At 43.9% G+C, this 19870-nt stretch overlaps 1 protein-coding gene across 1 annotated transcript in view; it reads right to left on the bottom strand.

Annotated features, from left to right (window-relative positions):
• Positions 1 to 19870, bottom strand: part of T265_08826 (hypothetical protein) — a gene marked incomplete at both ends in the record, with an annotated part of 73842 nt that overhangs the window by 41429 nt on the left and 12543 nt on the right. The window contains one exon of the mRNA XM_009174738.1: positions 16242 to 17259. Coding sequence (XP_009173002.1) covers positions 16242 to 17081 — 840 coding nt within the window. The remainder of the gene's footprint in view (positions 1 to 16241; positions 17260 to 19870) is intronic.

Genomic DNA, 19870 nt, shown 5'->3' on the forward strand with positions numbered 1-19870 from the left:
CAGATAAGTACTTGGTTACGGCGCAATATGGTGTTCTCGTCCGCAAGTACATACGACCTCAAATTCAAAAGTTTCAGCACTACGGTGCTGCAGCGTATCTATTCTGTGGTTTTAGCGAACCCTACGTTTCTTCAACAGGCGAAACTACACCACCACTCTATGTACTCTTTACACCGGAAGGTTGTACTCAAACATTCAGAGTACTTTCGTCACCTTACCCGCATGAAATGCTATTACAAATCGTTTAGTACAACAGAAATGATTACTACGCGGGATGCGTACAGCTGTCACGTGATCCAGTGGTGTATAAGGCAGAAGTGCGAGGTGGCGCAGAAGGCACCTTCTCATCAGCGAGTGTGCTTAAGAGCAACCCAAACCAGTTCCGAGTGAGGAGCACAATAGGGATAACAGAATAAACCTGAAACAGCCGTGATCAATCATGCAAAATGCCACTGATGGAGATTAAAAGCAGTTCATTGGTATGGCTATACGTCGAAATACTAGTGGCTCGGATACGTTTATTGGTTGTTGATCAGGTAGCTATTGATCTGTTCGTCTACCTTGACAGCTAAATTGCAAACTTTTCGCCCATAAACGAGCAGACATCAGTACGCGCACTGGTCGTTATCATAAGCAACAACATCACTCGTGCAGTTGTTTGGTGACGAAATGTTAACAAGTTAATTTTCGAGGTCGGCGAACAGATCAACAGCTATTTGATCAACAAGTAAATGATGTGTGTCATCTATAGAGGAGAATGTCGGTAGCTCAGGTAGCGTAGATGGTCGTTGGCTTGTTCGCTGAGCTGGGCAATTTGGTTGCAAACATTTCATCACCAATCGAGGTGACATCATCAGTGTGTAGTTGTGCGTAGCGGTGGGTTAGTGGTTGTGCGTTCACTAGTGTTACGTATGTGTTGATATACGTGCTGGTAGCTGGGGATGACCTTTGACCGCGATTAGTTATTCTGTCGGGCGAACAAGGTGTGTGTCACTTTAGTTAACTCAGAATGGGGGAATAATAGATCGCGTCACATCTAATCGATTCGTTTCCCCAGAAAATCTAATGCGATCTTCATAGGACGCAAGACGGGACCCCACAGATTCTACTCGTGTTCATCTAGTTGAACACTGCAATATCTTACGTAAAATCATATAGTTCGCTAACAACACCCTCATATGAATGTATTTGTGATAGTAATTGAAACGACAGCCTTGGTTCAAACTCGTGACCTGTGCATCCGTACCCACATACACCAGGCGTCTGCAGACAAGTGTGAGTGAGAATCTCAACAAAAGCAAAACGTCGCGCACTGAATGGACAGACCCTGTGTACCATGCATACAGCACCTGTCCCCCCCACCCAATGTAACGGGTCCATGCGGAGGCAAAAATGGCTAACTGTAAGCTGTGCACAACTCATATTATAGCGATCCATCCCTTTGAACATTCGTGATAACCTGAAGTGCATCAATTATGTCATACGTATCATCCTTAAAATGATGAATAACAGATACTTTTGAGGGTTCGCCCATTCATGTGCTCAAAAACTAGGCTATGAACCTACAAATGATCATATTCGGAGGAATGTTATCATCATTGTCAGTATTGACAGTTGAAATGTGACAGTTGTATCCCGTTCGATCAGACTTCAAAGCAATACTTCCTCCTCCTTTTTGAGCGCTTCAAAAGAATCACGTATACGACAGCACATGGCAGAAATTTGAAGCACTTTATGTAGGTGCATATGTGTGCATATATATGGAGTTTCAAATCATGCACTTTGTGAAGTGCGGCCTGCCGCACTGCGAGAACACTTTGGCAATAACTTTTTCATTAGATGTTACTGTACAACTGTCCCAGCAAGCGAAAATCAAAATATGACTGACGTTGATCAATTACGATAGAAATTAAGAGGAGTTCATATAAACTTGTGCGGTATGAGAGGTCGACAGGGGGCAACAACATCAGTGAAGTGTGCACAGCGGCTAACAAGCGGTCTAAATTCAAAGTTCCGCTTAAATAAATTCGTTGAAGAATTAATACCAGGAAGGTAATGACCACAGTAGTCCGAAATTTCACAGCAAACTGGTCATGCCCTATTAGGGACATTAGGTACAATTCAGAAACCACCGGTGTAAACAGCCTGTATAACATGCTGAGAAGAAAAAGTTCGGAACACAATACCAGAAAATAACTGGTATTTCCCGAACGGAGTAGTATGGGGATTCGAAGAAAGGAACCCTGTAACCCTGTAAGTGTGGACTTGATTGTATTATCGTCCGTAGTAGCTAAGCGACCCTCGGAACCATGTACAGGGACGACACTGATGTGAGGGTCTGATACGTTTAGAAAGTTTTAGGTACCGCTGAATCTGTTAGACCACTTTATTGTCTATGTAGAACCGATTTTCTTCATTCTGATTGGAATCCTGGAACACATTACCGTTACAAACTTTTCGAGAGCACAATGAATTGAACTAGGGTAAGACCTGTACCATTTTGAGTGCGCGTTATGGGTAAATAAAACAGGATAATAATGTTTACCATTGGGCCGTTGAAAATGAGCCAATCCTCAAGGAAGTGCCGCCAGTATGAGAGTCTTTTTCTGTTCAAACAGTTTTTGTAGTACAAACCCGAAAAGCTGCAGTGAAATACACTAGGCACATAGGACAGCAGGTAATTTCGCTACGCTTTCTCAAATGACAATCGTTAGACCCTCGTTGTGATTGCTGTTAATGTTGAAACCGCATAATCGCTATTTGATCACTACCGAAAACATACATCAAAAGCCCTTCTGACGTGAATCGAAGGAGGAAAACTTTTGGAAGTTTTACTGCAAATCGAGAACAGCTACGAACCATATGGCGGGTCATTATTTGTCCCGTCTTGACGGATGTGGGTCACAACTGACAATCGCACTGCTATCATTTGTTTTTTTTTCTGTTGCCCGTCGAACGTAACTTATTCCTCACCATCTATCGAAATGTTTGGTCAAAAAACCTGTACACCGAAAGAATGAACGGGGCTGTAGAACTTTCCTAAATCTGATATATCAAACACCGGGATTCCTAGGTTAGCAAATATAACCGACAGCTCTGTGCTCCAGTCTGGTAGCAGACTGGACTGAGTAAAACACGGGCGTCACATCAGGCTTCCAGCGAACCGGCTATTGGCCGCGTCCAGCAATGGTGACTAAAACCAAACTGATTGTCAACACATTAAACGCACAGAACGATTATCGTCATTCGTGTTACCCGCTGCTGTACTTCGGTGTGCTTGGTTTCAGTAGTTGTGGCAAGCCTCATATGCACAAAATATCCACCGAAATTATGTTTTTCGGTAGTGATCGTTACAAAATACATTACAACATATATACGTATACACAACTGATTTCCGAATGGAGGCATACGGAGGAATTACCAAATTTAATCGATGGATTATGCAGATATATTACATTTACGGTAGCAGCACACAGTCCGCCTCGATTGTCAACTATCAGTCGCTGAACCCGGATACCAATGACGCCCAATCAATGCATTCGAACCAGTCAACTTAAGGATGTGCAACGTCCAACCATTGTCGCAAATGGTCGGATAAACCTCATCTAAACAACAGAATCATATTCGTGAATTGGAAAACACTCTGGATGAGAGTGGATATTACTGAGGATTAGTTAAAAACATAAGTGAAGTCTAATGAATAGAAAGCTCACCGTTAATTTGTTTGTTAAGCTGAGCGATTTGGCTGCAAACTTGTCATCATCAGTCGAGCCGCCGACATCAACAGTGCGCTGCGGAGCCGGAAGTGCACAACTGTTGCGCGCGCATGGATTGATAAGGGTATACTGACTCAGGTCGACTGTGACCGACTATCAATCGAAGGCAGGTCAATCAATAGGCCGAAAGGAATGCTCACCAAACGACCAACGATAGGCCCAGTTGCATAACTGTAGTAGCAAAGGTCCGGAATTCATCAGGAACCTATTCTAAGGTGGCAACATCCTTCGAATCTCGTAAACAGATTTGGCACGCGACAAAGTCTATAGTCCTAGCAAAGAATGCACGATCCGTGTGTACATGATTCGGGGTTCAATGTATCTAGAAATTCACATTGGACAGCTTACTGACAACTAACAACATGGAAGACAGGCTTCACGTGTTCCAGAAAGACTTCAAAAAAGTGCAATGGAACTCGATTGCGGCTCTTCTGCAACGTGACGAAGAGAAATCACGCAGGTTTTCGATGGGCTCAGTCATTAAAGTTGAATTCGCACAAAGTGTATCTGTGCACCGAGGTCTTTGTAACTGACTTGCGCCACCAGTCAACCAAGTGCCATGATGCAGAGCCAGTGTAATCCATTTGGCTGGATCTGACTATCACAGTAGCCGGTTCAGACACTGACAAGAGTAACTGCTTCCAGCTTCGGCTCACCCAATCGCTTCGGTCACATAGGCCATTGATCGTTATCACAGCATGATCTCAAACGCATCAAATACAGGAAAACGGCGATAACAAAAAACCACTTTTGTTGTCATTCTACTCTGTAGCGGTTTGGCAAGCCCGAATAAGAATGCCACGGTTAGGTAGGTAGTTGCGTGGGTCACTTAACTGCGCACTGACGACGTCTCCTTCACTGAAGACGAAGCGTTTGCAAACCAATTACCAAGCTCACTGAACAGATCAACTACCGTCTGATCAACCAACAGTAAACACCCGAGCTACCTACATTCCGACAAATTGACAGTTTGGAACACCGTTTGTGATATGTTTTGAGCGGAAACACCGAGACGTGTTCTACACACTTTTTTACAACAGCAAAAATTTTAGTCAGTAACCACTTATTGTGCATGCAATCAGCATGGACAGATGCATTTACCTGTCCTGACAACCCTAGGTCAATCAACAAATTATTCTGTAGCGAAGGAAACTATAAGGGTTGTGGATCAAACTGCTCGTTAATTACAGCCAGATCTCCCAAACGTCTCTTCAATCGAAGGTCACTCCACATAAGGACCTTATCAGTTCTACTCAGGAGTAAACACAGCGTATCGTTTAGTTTGAATGGAGAATTTGAACTCTTCTAGCCTGCAGAGTTTATGGGACATACCCATTGAATTTACATTGAGCTCACTTGAGTCTACCACAGAAAGCATTATGAACCAATCAGAATACATCCAGTGCAGCTTCCAAATATGCAGATGGATTGGAGAAAAACTGGAGATGGTAAGAGCTTCAAACCGAAATTCTTAGAGTATACCAGTAGGAGGGTCCGTATTAAAAATACGCTACAAGAGAGCTGATATCTAGATCTACAAGACCCGGTGGAATTTGTTCCTCTGAAGATAAGCTTACCATCATTATAAATCCGACCGTGGTGTACACCAGCCAGTGGCTATAAAATGCACAAATCAATCTCAAAACACAGTACGGGGTTCCCTTAAAAGTTCGTTCACATCTGCACAGACAGTTTGGGTGGTGCCTCGGAAGACCGCGTTTTGTATAGGAATCGTATAGCAGGTTTCAGCGGGATATTAGCACACATAAGGTCTGGTAGACTTTTGACTACAGTGCAGTTAGGAAAAAAATTCCAGTAAGCCTGACACTGCATAGTCGCCCGGACAAAAACAAGAGAATATGTAAGTATTGGGAAACCACTGGTTTGAGATAGATCAGAGGTTAGAGCACGAATTTACTGACAGGAAGGTTCGTGGTTCGAACTCGAGCTCTACATCTCGACTTCTGTCTAGACTTGGGCAACCTGGAAGTATCGCAGTCCTTGTGCTTCCTTCGAGTGGCATGGTAGCTAGGCACCGAAAGGGTATTACAGCTGAACGATTTTTGGTTTGAAAGTTTTCAGCAAAAAATGTTTCCTCTCTATCTCAATGGATTAGTTCTGAATTCGAGTACATGTGAGACCGTCATTTCCGGTGATATATGCATCCCCTCAAATTTCCTCGTGTTCAAATTACGGTCTGACATCCGCAGGTAAGTACGTCGGCGAGTCCTACGACTAGTCACGTCAAGAATTTTAGTTGATCTGACAATGAGCTGAAATAAAGCGACCTTGAACTAAAAAATGGGCGGTCTTTTAACAGTAGGATGTCGTGGTCGTCAGTTCGACGATGGATTTTTCGTTCAACCAAACGGAGCTAGCATAAAAGAGTGCAATATAGGGTGGTTTTTCTTGACTTTCTAAAACTAGCTAACTTGGATCGAGATTACTCACTAACTCAAGGGTAGCCTATACACCAACAAGTTAAAACAGCCGATCCCGTGAAACTGTATCCGCAGAGAAGAAAGAATAGTGTACCAGAGGTAACCTGATCCTGCAACATACGAAGGTCTCATTGGGACGGACAAGATTATGAGGGGTCACCAGTTCATGCTTTCACTATTCCGTAGTGTATGCCTAACGTACCAGATTTCTAAAAACGTGGTTGCGCTGATTTTCCTACATTGGTGCTAAGTTTAAATTTTCTGAGACAAACCGCCTGAGCACAGTTTTTATTCTTAAATTACATCGTCATCTGATTGTTCGCCTGATGTTCTGTGTGGGTGTCTACGGTATGCACAATCGTTCTTAGATTATTATAACTTAGTGCGCCCAGCAGTATGTGGGGTTTGCGGGGGCGTTGGCAATTGACATTGGAATGTTAGAGTAGAATACCCAGTGAACAACACGATTCAATACTTTGACGAAAAGTACGTTTTTTTTTAAAAAAAGTATGTGGGTACCACAAACTAAAATAGACGTTTTTTGCTTTGAGTGAGTGTTCATCGAAAGACTCGTACAATATTTCATATAATTGTGAGGATACCAGCTTTTGGTGCATAGAACATTGCATTCACTTTAGACGCACGGAAAATCGCTCAAGAACAATGAAGTCACCATTTTGATTAAAATTCCCAGTGCTTCAAGAATGAGCATCTTGGTGTGAAACTAGCTGCTTTTGACGCGTATAAAGCTTAATAGAACGGGTCCGATAGAGGATCGATATGTGAGGGCGTCTACCAGAAATCGTATTCTAAGCCGGGAAGTAGGAGCGAAACCCGGTTCCCGAGGGTTTCTGCACGGTCGACGGTATGAGATTTGAGAATTTTTAAAGGAACATTTCGTCCTGCAGGTGATGCTGAGGGTCCTTACCGGCAGATCAATGGTAAGAATAGCACATCTATAATAATAATCGTTCAGCTGTTGCACCCTTCGGAGCATAACTGCCGGGCCACCCGCTGGTTGTACGAGGACTGGGATACTGCCAGGTTGCCCAAGCCTACACAGGGGAAGTCGAGAGCCAGAGGTCGAATTCGAACCACAGACCTTCCGGTCAGTAAATTCGCGCTCCAAACACTTGGGCCATCTCGCGCCCCTTCATTACATCCACAGTAAATAAGAGTAAGGCTGGAATTGGCAGGTATTTGCGGTCCGTGATAAACCACTTAGGGCAAGGTAATTAGTATTGATTGTACCCCAAAAGGGCAATCCGAGCATGGTGTTACGGCCTACCGAAAATCCATATACCAGATGTTCCAGTGTGACTGATAGTAAACGGAATACAGTTTCCCACCCCATGAGCTGGCCAGATTCTTGGCCGGTATTTTAAAACCCCTCACCGGGAAATCTAGTACTTGAGTAAAGAATTCATGTTACTTCGCCAACAAAGTAGCGGGCAACCAAACGACATTCTTGTAAGTCCCGACGTCAATTTGTTATACAACAAATGTACAGAGGGGACTGTTTGGAAATAGCTAAGCGACTGCTAATAAAGGATATCACCCTTCCAGAACGAACACAGCTTACGGTAGACGAAATAGATGAAGGTATAAAAGCATGCATGAATCCATTTCGTTTTGGACTCCGTGGTTTGCACTCAAGAACAAGGTCTAGAAATGGGATCTCCATTATCATCGGTTTTGGCAAACATATTTACAAAAGATTTTGAACAGAAAGCTCTGGACGGATTTTCATACTTACCCAAGATATTCTGGCGTTATGTAGAAGACACCTTCGTCGTAATGAAACGAGGCAGGGTCAGTGGGCTTTACAACTGTCTGCATAAACTGAATCCATACACGTTAACTTCAGATAAACTAGCCTTTTTAGACTGCTTGACACAGTAAGTCGGGTGGAAAATGCAGACCACAGTGTACTAAAAAAGCCAGCACACAATGGAGAAATTTCGAACCGCTCATCTACCCCTCCAAGTCGGTATTCGCTAGTATTGCCCAACGTTTAGCTTCAGATAAACTAGCCTTTTTAGACTGCTTGACACAGTAAGTCGGGTGGAAAATGCAGACCACAGTGTACTAAAAAAGCCAGCACACAATGGAGAAATTTCGAACCGCTCATCTACCCCTCCAAGTCGGTATTCGCTAGTATTGCCTCATCAACGTTTAGGCGTATAAGGACCCCAAGTAAAGAACTAACTTCGAAGTTGTGGATATCCAGTTAGCTTGATTAGGTGTCTATTGTGAAGGGTGTCGGTACCGGTACCGAAACCCAACAGGGAAGGCATCGGGATTACTGTTATTCCATACAAACCAGAGACATCGGAGATCATTCGAAGGATTCTAAACACGGATAAGAGTAGCTTTCCAGAGAGGAGACACTCTACGCTCTGCACTGGTGCAATTGAAAGATCGCCTCCCCGCAAACAGAACCACGAATTGTGTCTAGAAAATTATCTGTAACGATTGCACTAAAGTCCAAATAGGGGCGGGGAACTTCACACGAGAATCGGAGCGCACAGGAGGAAAAGAAACAGGTCGAAAAGAAACGCAGATGAATATCGAGCGTTACTGAAAGACTCGCAATGGCGGAACATGCACCGGACACGGGACACAAAATAGACTTAGAAAACGCTGAGGTTTTGAGGCGAGGACTACGGTCCACGCCGCAGAGACTGATGGCCGAGACGGTAGAAATTCCCAAACATCTTAGGATTAATGGAATAGAAGGCGTGGAACTGGTAAGCGTGTTGAGGACGGTTTTTTATCAGCCGAGCTGACATGTTTTGGTGTGCGGTTATTGGGAGGAGTCATAATCTGAAGTACATTTAACCTCCCCCACCTTCCCCTCCCCCACACTCACAAGCACCCACAAGCCAGAAAGACCAACGAAATCCACCACTGGCATCCCTGGAGTGGAACCAAACTTGATTGGGACTAAGTTGAAACTCCCCCAACCCATTAACACACGATTTAGACAAGAACCGTTCGTTGGCATTCAACAGTGATCTGGTGAATTAATATGAAGATGTCTTACTGATTAGTTCTCCGTCTGCCTTGAAACCTGTCCCAATTGGTGATCTGCTCACTTGGCCTGATGAAGCTTTTATGTCGAAGGATAAGCGTTGCCCAGTTGAAAACTACCGGTTGCTTGTTCTAAAAGGTCGACTTCTCAGTCATTTTGCAATTTTTTTTGATCTGATTAGAAACTGCAAGAAGTTTTTAACCCGCGACTTTGCGACTAAAATTAACTATCCTGCCAAGAGCGGCTGAGCAACTCAACACAAAATGAGTGCTTACACTTCCAATTGAGTAGTCGTCAATTAATGTAATGTGGATTAGTGACATTGTATCCTGTCTATGTGCAGGCTGATCAGCTGTTCGCGGCCGAATAGTCAAGCATCCAAACGATCAGTGGGAAAGTCACGAGTTTAAAACTCCGAGTTCCGTGAGATGCGTGCTGCTCAATAAGGATGAAGTGGCTGCAGTGTGTCCCGGCTTTTCAGCATAGATGAGCTTCACTTATGAGGCGAAACCCCATTAGAATTTTCTGGAAATTCCACGTGCCTGAATCGGACCCTGTTTCTATCACCTGAAAACGCTCCAGAGCAGTCAACGAAATGGCGCATCCATGGAAAGATCCAGCAGGAATGAAAGCTGGATCTAGACATAACCGAACGGTTTGTACGCGTCTATTTTTTATTGTGTGCCGTTTCCTACATGGATTGATTACCAAGTGCAACCCAAATGTATGTGAATGGATCAACAACTCCTCGTATAAGTCTAATCAGTTTAAAACAAGCTAATCAATCAATTTTCAGAAAACACTAGAAGTGAGGCATTTTTTTCATTCAAAGTTCACCGAATGGTATTTCCAGAGAGGTCGCTGACGAAGTTGTTGTTTTATGATACGTTAATTTGAATGACAGTAGTTGACATACATTGTCTACAAACAGCTGTCACGAACTCAACTCAGATTGGATTGCCTAAGTATACTTTTCTCAGACCCGTATAAGCTGAACATTATGTAACGTGCCATTTGGTTCTACTAAACTTGCCTCCCAAACTTCTGCTCGCAACATTTTCACATAGGTACAGCCAGCATCTTTCGGAGATATTATTCATACTGCGCATTATCAGACACACTTGTGTCCACGTCTGGTAGTCGTCAAACTAACAGCCGCGTGGACTGTAGCTGTCGTGGTTCAACTGCCCAAGCATTTGCACATCACGTGAATCTTTGAGCCGACTATTTAGGGCAGAGTAACACAGGAAGGTAGATGCATTAGATTCAAGTGACCCCTATGCTTTTCATCGCCCGAGAAGTTCAGTGGTGAGTGGTCCCATTTTGAATGAGGAATGCGCTCAAACGGCTCGTCTCGGAAAGGTAAAAATTGGTGTCCTAACAAGACGACAGTGCGATCACGTAATACAAATTTGGGCAAGCAAGCAAGCACCGACACCACAAAAACCGATCTAGTGTCCTGTGACCTAAACAGAGTTTTGTGTTTCTCCGCGGATAAAGCTGGAGGAATAATTCGAGGTTGAGCTCCTTCTATGGACTGGGATTATGAGTAAAACCCCATTCTAGCTGCCCAGCCAATGCAAGTGCACCGGGTGATAGTAGCGTGGTGAGTATCTTGGGGACATAACGTTCAGGGTGAGCGAGTAAACTTTAGCAAGGTCAGTGAACTTGGGCAACTCAGAAAGTTAGGAAAAGTCTACAAAGGGTCTGCACTGCATCAAGGTTCGGGATAACTAGACTAGACTGAGCGACAGCGCATTAGCAAAGTTAGAACTACGGCTTCTTGGTATAAAACGAGGACAACTACCGAGTATACAATAGCTCCGGTAACCGCTAGCTCGCAAAGACAGGGGAGTTACATTCGAATGTACACAGAACGATTGGAATTTTCAGTTAGGATGGCATTGATGCAGTTGATAATGCTGCAGTCAGTAGTGTGTGGAATAAACTAACTAATGTCAACACAATGCGACCGGAAACAATGGCATATCATTCTGAATAGGGAAAAAAAGGTGCTTGGACGACTTCCTGCTCTGGATCCATGGTGGGTGTTTGTGAATGACAACGCAACGAATACCATCGACCAAGTAAGTTAAAGGGGTGAGTTGCACACAATAGAAATCCTGTCTCAGAGGGGTCCGTGGAAGAAATATTGAATGGAATCTGGATAGAGAAGACTCTCTGGCGCTGCCATTTGGGACTCAACACACGTGGACAGTCAATCAAGCCATTGATCATTCGACGGATAGTCACAACCCGTTCCGTGAGTTTTCAGAGACCAGAAATTCTGTTGACAATGCTTTCAGCTGGTGAGAACAATGGCAGATCCAAACATAAACTGTCCGTAGAAACTATCAACTATGCACTAAACAGTTGGGAAACTGAGAGATCTGTTTCTTTTTCTAAAGGCAAAACCCGGCTATACATTCATCCCCAGAAAAGCACTATACACCCTAGTCTGTTATATGTGGTGCTCCATTGGCAAAGCAGTGACTGCGACTTATAAGGACCTGTATTGTTCATTGGTTTTGTAAGTAGTATGGGTATAGTTAAAATTTCACTGCGAAAGGTAACTACATGAATTTCGTATCACACGGATAAACTAGTTCAGTTTAAGGTAAAAGGCCTGCGCTGGGAAAGCGATCGCTCCGTCCAACGCGAATGACTTAGTTGAGAGGCATTCACCCGATGAACTTGACGAACACCGCCGGTTGTTAACCAACCACATACATAGAAAAACTGTAGACTGCCACTTTAGGACGAGGTTCCTGCAAAATGGGGAGCGGTATATCAACCTGTTCACCTGATACGCCACGAGCGTCAATAAAATACTGTACCTGATCTATGCGGTGTGGATGAGGCCGAGAGTAGATTTTCAGTCTCGAAGTACTAGTGGTAAGCAATGGAAGCAGATGATGCATTTTGGGCATAGTACACGGGCGATATCGTGAGTGTAATGAGTGTTATTTGCCTCCTGATTGCTGGATCACTTCGTAAACGACCTTTTCAGTAAGTAAGGATATCACACATCCAGGGATATTAGCATGCAATTTGTCACTAAACGGGACATAATGCATAATGACAGGTAAATATTGGTAATTGATCAGGTGGCTGTTGATCTGTTCGCCGAGCTTGGCAATTGATTTGCAAACGTTTCGTCACCATTCGAGGAGACATCTTCAGTGCGCCAACCAACAGCGCACTGAAGATGTCTCCTCGAATGGTGACGAAACGTTTGCAAATCAATTGCCAAGCTCGGCGAACAGATCAACAGCCACCTGATCAATTACCAACCAATACACCCGAGCTACCAATATTCCAACACATTACCAACAGGTAAATATAAATATTTTGCTAACTTGTCTGTTGCTAATACTTACCGTACTTTCTGACATGGTTATTACATGCTAACTGTTCGTCAACCCTTGGATAATCTTCGCCGCCTAATGACTTGAAATGGTGGATTCGGTCAGCGCGTCGATTGCGGCTAGTTTCATACCATCTCAGTATGATCACCAGAGGGATTCCAAAATAGTCTGTTGAACAGTGCCAACATTTAATTGTTCTGGAGCATCGTCGAACAGTTCGTGTCGGTTTTGTTTATCAGTTACCAGCAACGTCCCAGTGAGAACTAGGGGTTTGATTCCACCGAAACATCGTTTCAGGATCACTCTTTTAATTCTTTTACATGGGTATAACGGTCGCTCCTTCACATGTGCCATGAATGTGCCTATCATACCTGGTCGGGCAATTCACACTGAGGTTGAATGAAACTTTAGTTGAAAGTTCTAACGTGAAAGCTGTAAAAATACCAAGATATAGTAGATTTTGTAAACTGTTTGTTGTTTCTTTCCGGCGACAGGATGACTTTCCTAAATTGGTTGAAAGAGTGTTGTTATTCAGTGTGCAAAATCGATTCGTGAGTTTATCAAAACACGGTAAGTATTATGGTGAAGCACTCTTCCAAACAACCCTATACATCGGTACTAAGAAGGCCAGCANATAACTTTCCTAAATTGGTTGAAAGCGTGTTGTTATTAAGTGTGCAAAATCGATTCATGAGTTTATCAAAACACGGTAAGTATTATGGTGAAGCACTCTTCCAAACAACCCTATACATCGGTACTAAGAAGGCCAGCACGAATTCAGAACAGATACTAGACACACTTTGTGTTCATTGAAAGAGATCACACTGATTGTTTTCCCCTATGGATTAGGACTTAGTCAATATGGCCTTTGTGTCAAAAACAAAGAAAACAGACCGTTGACCAAGTCTTTCGAAAACGATGATACCTCAACCGATCCCAAACTTTTCCCACTAGTAACTGAGTTCTCTAATTGATGTTGGTCACCTTCGAGGAGCTTCAAAGAGAAAGTGGGAAAGTAACCATCAACAACCGTCATAGAAAGTTGAGAAAGCAACCGATAGCACAAATGCCTACGATAAGCCAAACGCACGTCGTTTTGTTTGGATGAGCTAGCCGGATGGCTGAACAGCCTCTTGCGGGAGGAAAGTGTTAGATCAAACAAATCTTCAACAATGTTACCCTCTGCGCCTTTCATGCTGAGGTGAACGCAGCTACAAGAGATCGATGGATCAGTGTGAGTAAGTTGGAAGAGTGAGACAGCTTTACGCTGAATTATGTTACTGTACTATTGAACACCGCCCGAGGCTCAGAAACCACAGCTGTCTGGTTGGCCATAAGTATCAAACCATTTAAGTTGACTACACGTACTTTCGTTGACCGCCTTTGCATGTAGCGACGATGGTGATGTAGAGAGATTATGGACCTGGGGTGGGCGATGACTGTAGTGTTTACAAAACAGCTTTGCTCGGTCAGGGACCTGAATTCATTTGTTGCTTTTTAAACTCGGTTTCAATCAGGGAATACAACACAAGCCTATATGGGGTCAGCAGATGCTATTTTCATGAACAAAGGACAACAGGATTCTGAGGAAAACAACAACTGTTTTGTTCGCCTAAGTAATCAGGGTTGTCTTACTGATCAGGGGGCAAAGCGGTGATTGGAGGCGAAACAAGCAAAATCCGGTGCAGCCCAATCAGCTGATTCGTTTTGTATTCAATGTTTTGACTTAGAGTTGAGGAACGAAATCAACCTGCCTGATAAATAAGCGTCTGGTCGTCAAATAGACGGCAGGTATCATAGAGACACTCAAATTTTTGTAGATTATTTTTTGAATGTATGTCAGGAAACTATTTGGGACGCTATAACTCGTAAGGACACCCAAATATCGACAGAGAAGAGGATAAAGACGATAAGGACGACGCAACGCCAGATGATTAAAGCAGCACAATAAAACTTTTGAAACACCCCGTTTAGCAACTTTTTCCCACAGTGAAGGTAAGAGGCTAATATACTCGATAACATGTCGAATATCCGGGTAAAAATACGGAAGAAAACATTCAACTAAAAACATAATGTCGATCTAATTTAGTGGTGCCTAAGTTCGGATTCCTTTTTTCCATGTAAGTAGGTCATTTTTATGCCACCTATTACGCAGTTCGTTCTATGTCAGTAGCATTTACAATTCTGAGGATGACGTTCATCGGAGTGAGTTGCACCGAGTATCGAGTGCCTTTCCGTCCTTTTAGTGTTTTTGCGGACATTCGTGAGTCCAGTTGCTGGGCGGTAGCAACTAATAGCGTGTGTTCTCAGGATCAGCCTACTGACAGCTTAAGTGGGACAGCAAACTAGTGGAACACGGTTTATGGTCGTCAGATATAGCCCTTTTACTTTGCAGTACACGCTCTGCTTGTGATGACGATAGGGAGACTTTTATCACAAAACGGGTGGAGAATAAAGTTGGGAGACGGTTTATTGGACTACATCCATTCGACTAGGAACGTGATGTTCGTCAGTTGCTTTAGAGGTTTAGTGGCGATTATATGACGCAAACACTCCTCAAGCACCATTTATACAGGCATTGCGTCCGACGAGCGAACCAGAGAACAAAACGTATGTGTTGAACCTATTCGAAGTCTTTTTAACGACAAAGGTTCCGCTTTGTCGTCATTCTCGTCGTCATCTGAGGCACAAAATGTTCCTTCAATCACAGTGGTACCAACACCTGTCTTCTTGGTAAAAACGGTCACCAAGAGACTTTATGAGAAGTACAGTCGTTGCAAACTGATGATTGGCTGTTTCGTCCAGTGTATTTTGTAGCCCTGCAGAGCCAAAATATCCGTACAATAGAGGTAACTAAATTCTCTCTCTTTTGGATGTTCGTCTTTGATACAAACGAAGGTTAGCACAACGCCACTGGAGCCCCACATGCATGCCATTGCTGCTCGATGCCGGCGAGTCCTTGGGACGTCCTTGCAGGACGTCGAATATGGTGATGTAGATATGAGGCATTGGGGAAGATGCAGCTCACTAGGACCTACATGTCATTTTGAGTATGGGTCACGAAACAAAAAGTGCTCGAAAGTGCTTGGGAGTGAATGCCTTCCGGAAATCCACATGGAGCGGTCAGTCTCAGTTTTCTTCTAATTTTATACCAATGGCAGACAGGTTTGGGCTAGCTAAAACTCCACACGTCCACATTACGGAGCAGTTGAGATAGGAAGCCATTACTGGAAAAGACTTTGATTTCCACTGGCTAACCTGATCAGTATATTGAAATTCTACAGTGCCCCAAAAACAGATGCAATGCAAGGTGTGCAGAAGGACCATGTTTATCTGTTTCTGTAGTATATAGGCTTCTGCTCTAAGATGTGTATACGGGACTGCACAAATAAGGTAGATCCAAACTTACTATGAGAACCGTTTGCTGGCATCGTTAAATGACCAGTTTAATGCAAAATTAGCTACCTAACGTATGCTACAAAACATCACGCACAAACCAGAGCGGGAAAAATCAAGGGGAACGTTTGAACACCAAGCCTACCTAAAATCGGAGTACACGCAAACCAGTTTACAATAAAACAGTTAGCTGGAATGTAGTCCAAAACATTACATATATACTTACCAGCAAGAGGAGTAGCGCCACAAGGATGACCCCAACAACAACGAGGATGAAAGCTGCTGGGAGCTGTTTTTTTGTGTAGCCTCTTAGAGGTGCGGCAGATGCCGTCTCATATGCATCCACAGAAACGGAGGGAGTTATTGCGATATCCTCAAACGGGAATTGGTTTGTCTTATGTCGTCCTGGTTGCTCCGAAGGGTTCGGGTGATTTTTTTCTACTCCACTACTGAGGAAATTTCGAGGTTTGAAAGTTTGGGACAATCCGTTCAGAGATTTCGACTGAGTTGTCACACCTTCGGCGGCTTGCCCAAGAGACTGAGTGGGAAGGATCGATAGAATCAAGGATACGGAAACACATTGAGGGATAAAGTTTGGACAGCTCCACCTAAACTGATTCCATCGTGAATTTCGGAGTTTTGTCACCAGAACATAAACAAAGGAAATCCATTTGGTGAGATCAGAAATCAATAGACGCGCATAGAAAACCCCACAAGTCAAAGTAACAATTTGGATGCAGATGTGAATCTGCCTGAGACATTGATCAGCAATCTGGTGTATACATCCAAAAGCTGAGTTCTGACAGCCGTCACATTGCAAACGAAGCGTCCTGTCTATCCTAGCGGACGAGTGCGGAGCGACTGTACTCGCAAAACACACATGCTCGATCCAAACGCATAGAGTGCTCAGAAAACAGGAGAGCAGCTGTGAAATTCTGTAAATAAACCGCCAGTTTCGTTGTGACCAGCGGGTAGAGGTGAGCAGTGTCTGTGAACCACAGACCAGTGCTAGGGGAATTCGTCTCTTCCCATTCACATAACTGGCGTTTAGTCCCACACACAACATGCATGAACGTAAACATACAGGTGACTGACGAAAACTAGACAAAAGTGGTCGTCTGGATTGACCGACATGGACCAATCAGCACGCGGCAGAAGATTTTGAGCAGCCAATCATCATTTAGCAACAGTATTCGAAGCAGCAGAGTCCTCCGGGATAGAAATGCCGGATGGGACGCAGAAAACTGTAAAACGAAAACAAGGAGCAAATGATGAATCGATCACGGATGAGAGAAAAGGTATAATTGTGACTGTAGACTGAGACTGGACAGCTCAGCTTGAGCAGTTGGCGTGTAACAGTGACTGGTACTACAACATAAGTGATAACAAAAGAAAATATAATGAACTGTTGAGATTAACTGACTAAACATTACTCTTTGGGATGCATTGATAACTTACAGAATATCGAAAAGCAGATAAAAAGGAAGTCAGCATAGGCAGAGTATGCAACAGGGTTCACATAATTGCATTAAATCCAGGCATATTGGCTAACCAACCTACTGGAACAAAACGTGCTCAATGGCCATTGCACAAAGTTCCATTTTCAGCTCCAGGATTATCTCCAGACAAACGGTTACATGCGCTCAGTTAACCAAAAACAAATAAAGAAGCACAAAGTGGTTATGACGAAAGTTTTCACAGGCCAAGAATACTGTATGCGCGACCGAAATTCACAGTTTTGCCAGTTGTCTTTATGTTTCCAATGAGTGACTAGTAGTCGGTCATTATTCAGAATTGTGAGATGTCGGTCGTGAACTGCAACTTGTACGACATCCATCAGAGTTTGGTTACCGATGAAGTGCGCGGGCATGTATTTTATCAGCTGCTCCTACGATTGTGATAGGAGTAAAGGGTACAGATCGAAACATGGCTGTCCATAGTACGGGTGTGATCATCCGGACTAGACTTCTCAATTCTGTAGGAAATTTTACCGCTGTAATTCGATGTGATAGAAAAATGTCATCATCATCATCATCCTCGACAGCATGACATCAGTGTTCAAAGCCGATGCTTCACTGCCGTACTGGACGGCCGATGTGGCATGAGTTTATTTGTGTATGTGCAATTCATGGTTGTACGTGGGCTGGGATACTGCCAGGGCGCCCACACCTAGACAGGAGGACGATTAGGGTCCTCAACCAAAGCCTTTGGCTCAAAAGCCTAACCGCAAGGCAGCGGTGTTTAGCGGGAAATGCAAATGCATTACCATTTCTACGGAACAAGTCGCCACATGTTCCAACACCCAACCTGGAGGGCCAGGAGACTGTGTTCGTCAGACCTCTAACCAATGACCGACCTGGTATGAGAGACTCTGTGAGTGTCGCGAGACAATCTCCAGTATAGCTCAATGGATCGCTGAGATGCGCAAACCGTCACACCACGGTAAGGTCCAGTCTCCTGAAACATGAGGTGGCCTGGTGCAGCACATTCAGTTGCCTGAGAACATCATAAACGAGAGATTCAACTGGGTTCCAGGTGAGTCTCTCGAAAGAACCAAATTAGTTTGCAGATGAGTGTATATTCGCTAATATTCCTACAAGTTTACATGAGTCTACCAGCGAAATGGCTGTAAATTTGGATACTCACACACTTAAAGGGAACATTGGAGACGGCGATTTTGCCGCTTTGGTTCTCACCTGCGGGCAAATCGAACCTATTACTTCACACATAAGCACAATTATTACGATGGGATACATTCATTTTGCAAGAAGTGTAAACTCCGAAGTTTTTGCACTCGATCAGACACTCAGAATGACGTACACAGGTGTAACAAGTTTCCAAAAATAACCCCTATAAGTTCGGATCATATCATAATCATTGCGTGCCTAATTTTTCACATCACGTTGACCTGTTTATACCTCCTATATTCCCAACGAAGCTCGCGGTGAACTCCAATGAGCTGAGTAGTATAGGTAGGCCCAATGATTAGCCCACTCAAACCATTAGCACAGCAGCTGGAAACAGTCTTAAGTCAATAAGTGGTGTCGTGGCATTACGTATTCGAATCATATTTTGGTCGACTACCTTTCTCTCCTCATGTAAAACTTGCGTGGCCGAGCAGTATCCCAGCCTTACATGGCAATCAGTAACGTCAAACAAAAAGGCCTATAAAACATCCTCCATTAGCCGGTATCACTATTCGAGGAGCAAGAACAAAACGAGAACGCGAATTTATGGAGGCGTGGGACTCCACCGAAGAAGCCATCAACAAACACATCGAAATTGATCCCATTTACCAGCCACTAAAAGCGAGAGAACGCCAAAACCACAGAACTTAGAGCTGCAAAACCGACCATACGAGGAACTCATGCAAGAAGCAAGAAAGCGTCATTCAAACGGACACACCAATTGGATTGGAGGAGGCGCCCAATCAAAGCACCAAATCAACCGGCGGACGCAGGGGCACTAACCGCCACGGTGGAGGAAATAGGGCGGTACAAGCAACCAATCAAACTCGAGAACGGCAGACCACAACGCAATGCGAATCAAGGCCAGAGAGAACAAGCTACTAAAATTAGAAGCCGTTGGGATAACCAATCAACACAAAGGAACACAGACCACAACGCAACAAGGATCACAAACGGACCAATAGATTCACTAGACTCGTTACACGTCAGGTAGCCAATCACATCAGAAGATAACAGATGACCTTTGACTGCTATATAAACACACGCAGGCAAGGAAGAAGTACCCACCCAACTGCGCACTGATGATGTCTCCTCGTATGGTGACGAAACGTTTGCAAGCCAATTGCCAAGCTCGGCGAACAGATCAACAGCCATCTGATCAACAACC

Source organism: Opisthorchis viverrini (genome assembly GCF_000715545.1).
Source record: "Opisthorchis viverrini unplaced genomic scaffold opera_v5_236, whole genome shotgun sequence".
In the NCBI taxonomy this organism is placed as follows: Eukaryota; Metazoa; Platyhelminthes; class Trematoda; order Opisthorchiida; family Opisthorchiidae; genus Opisthorchis; species Opisthorchis viverrini.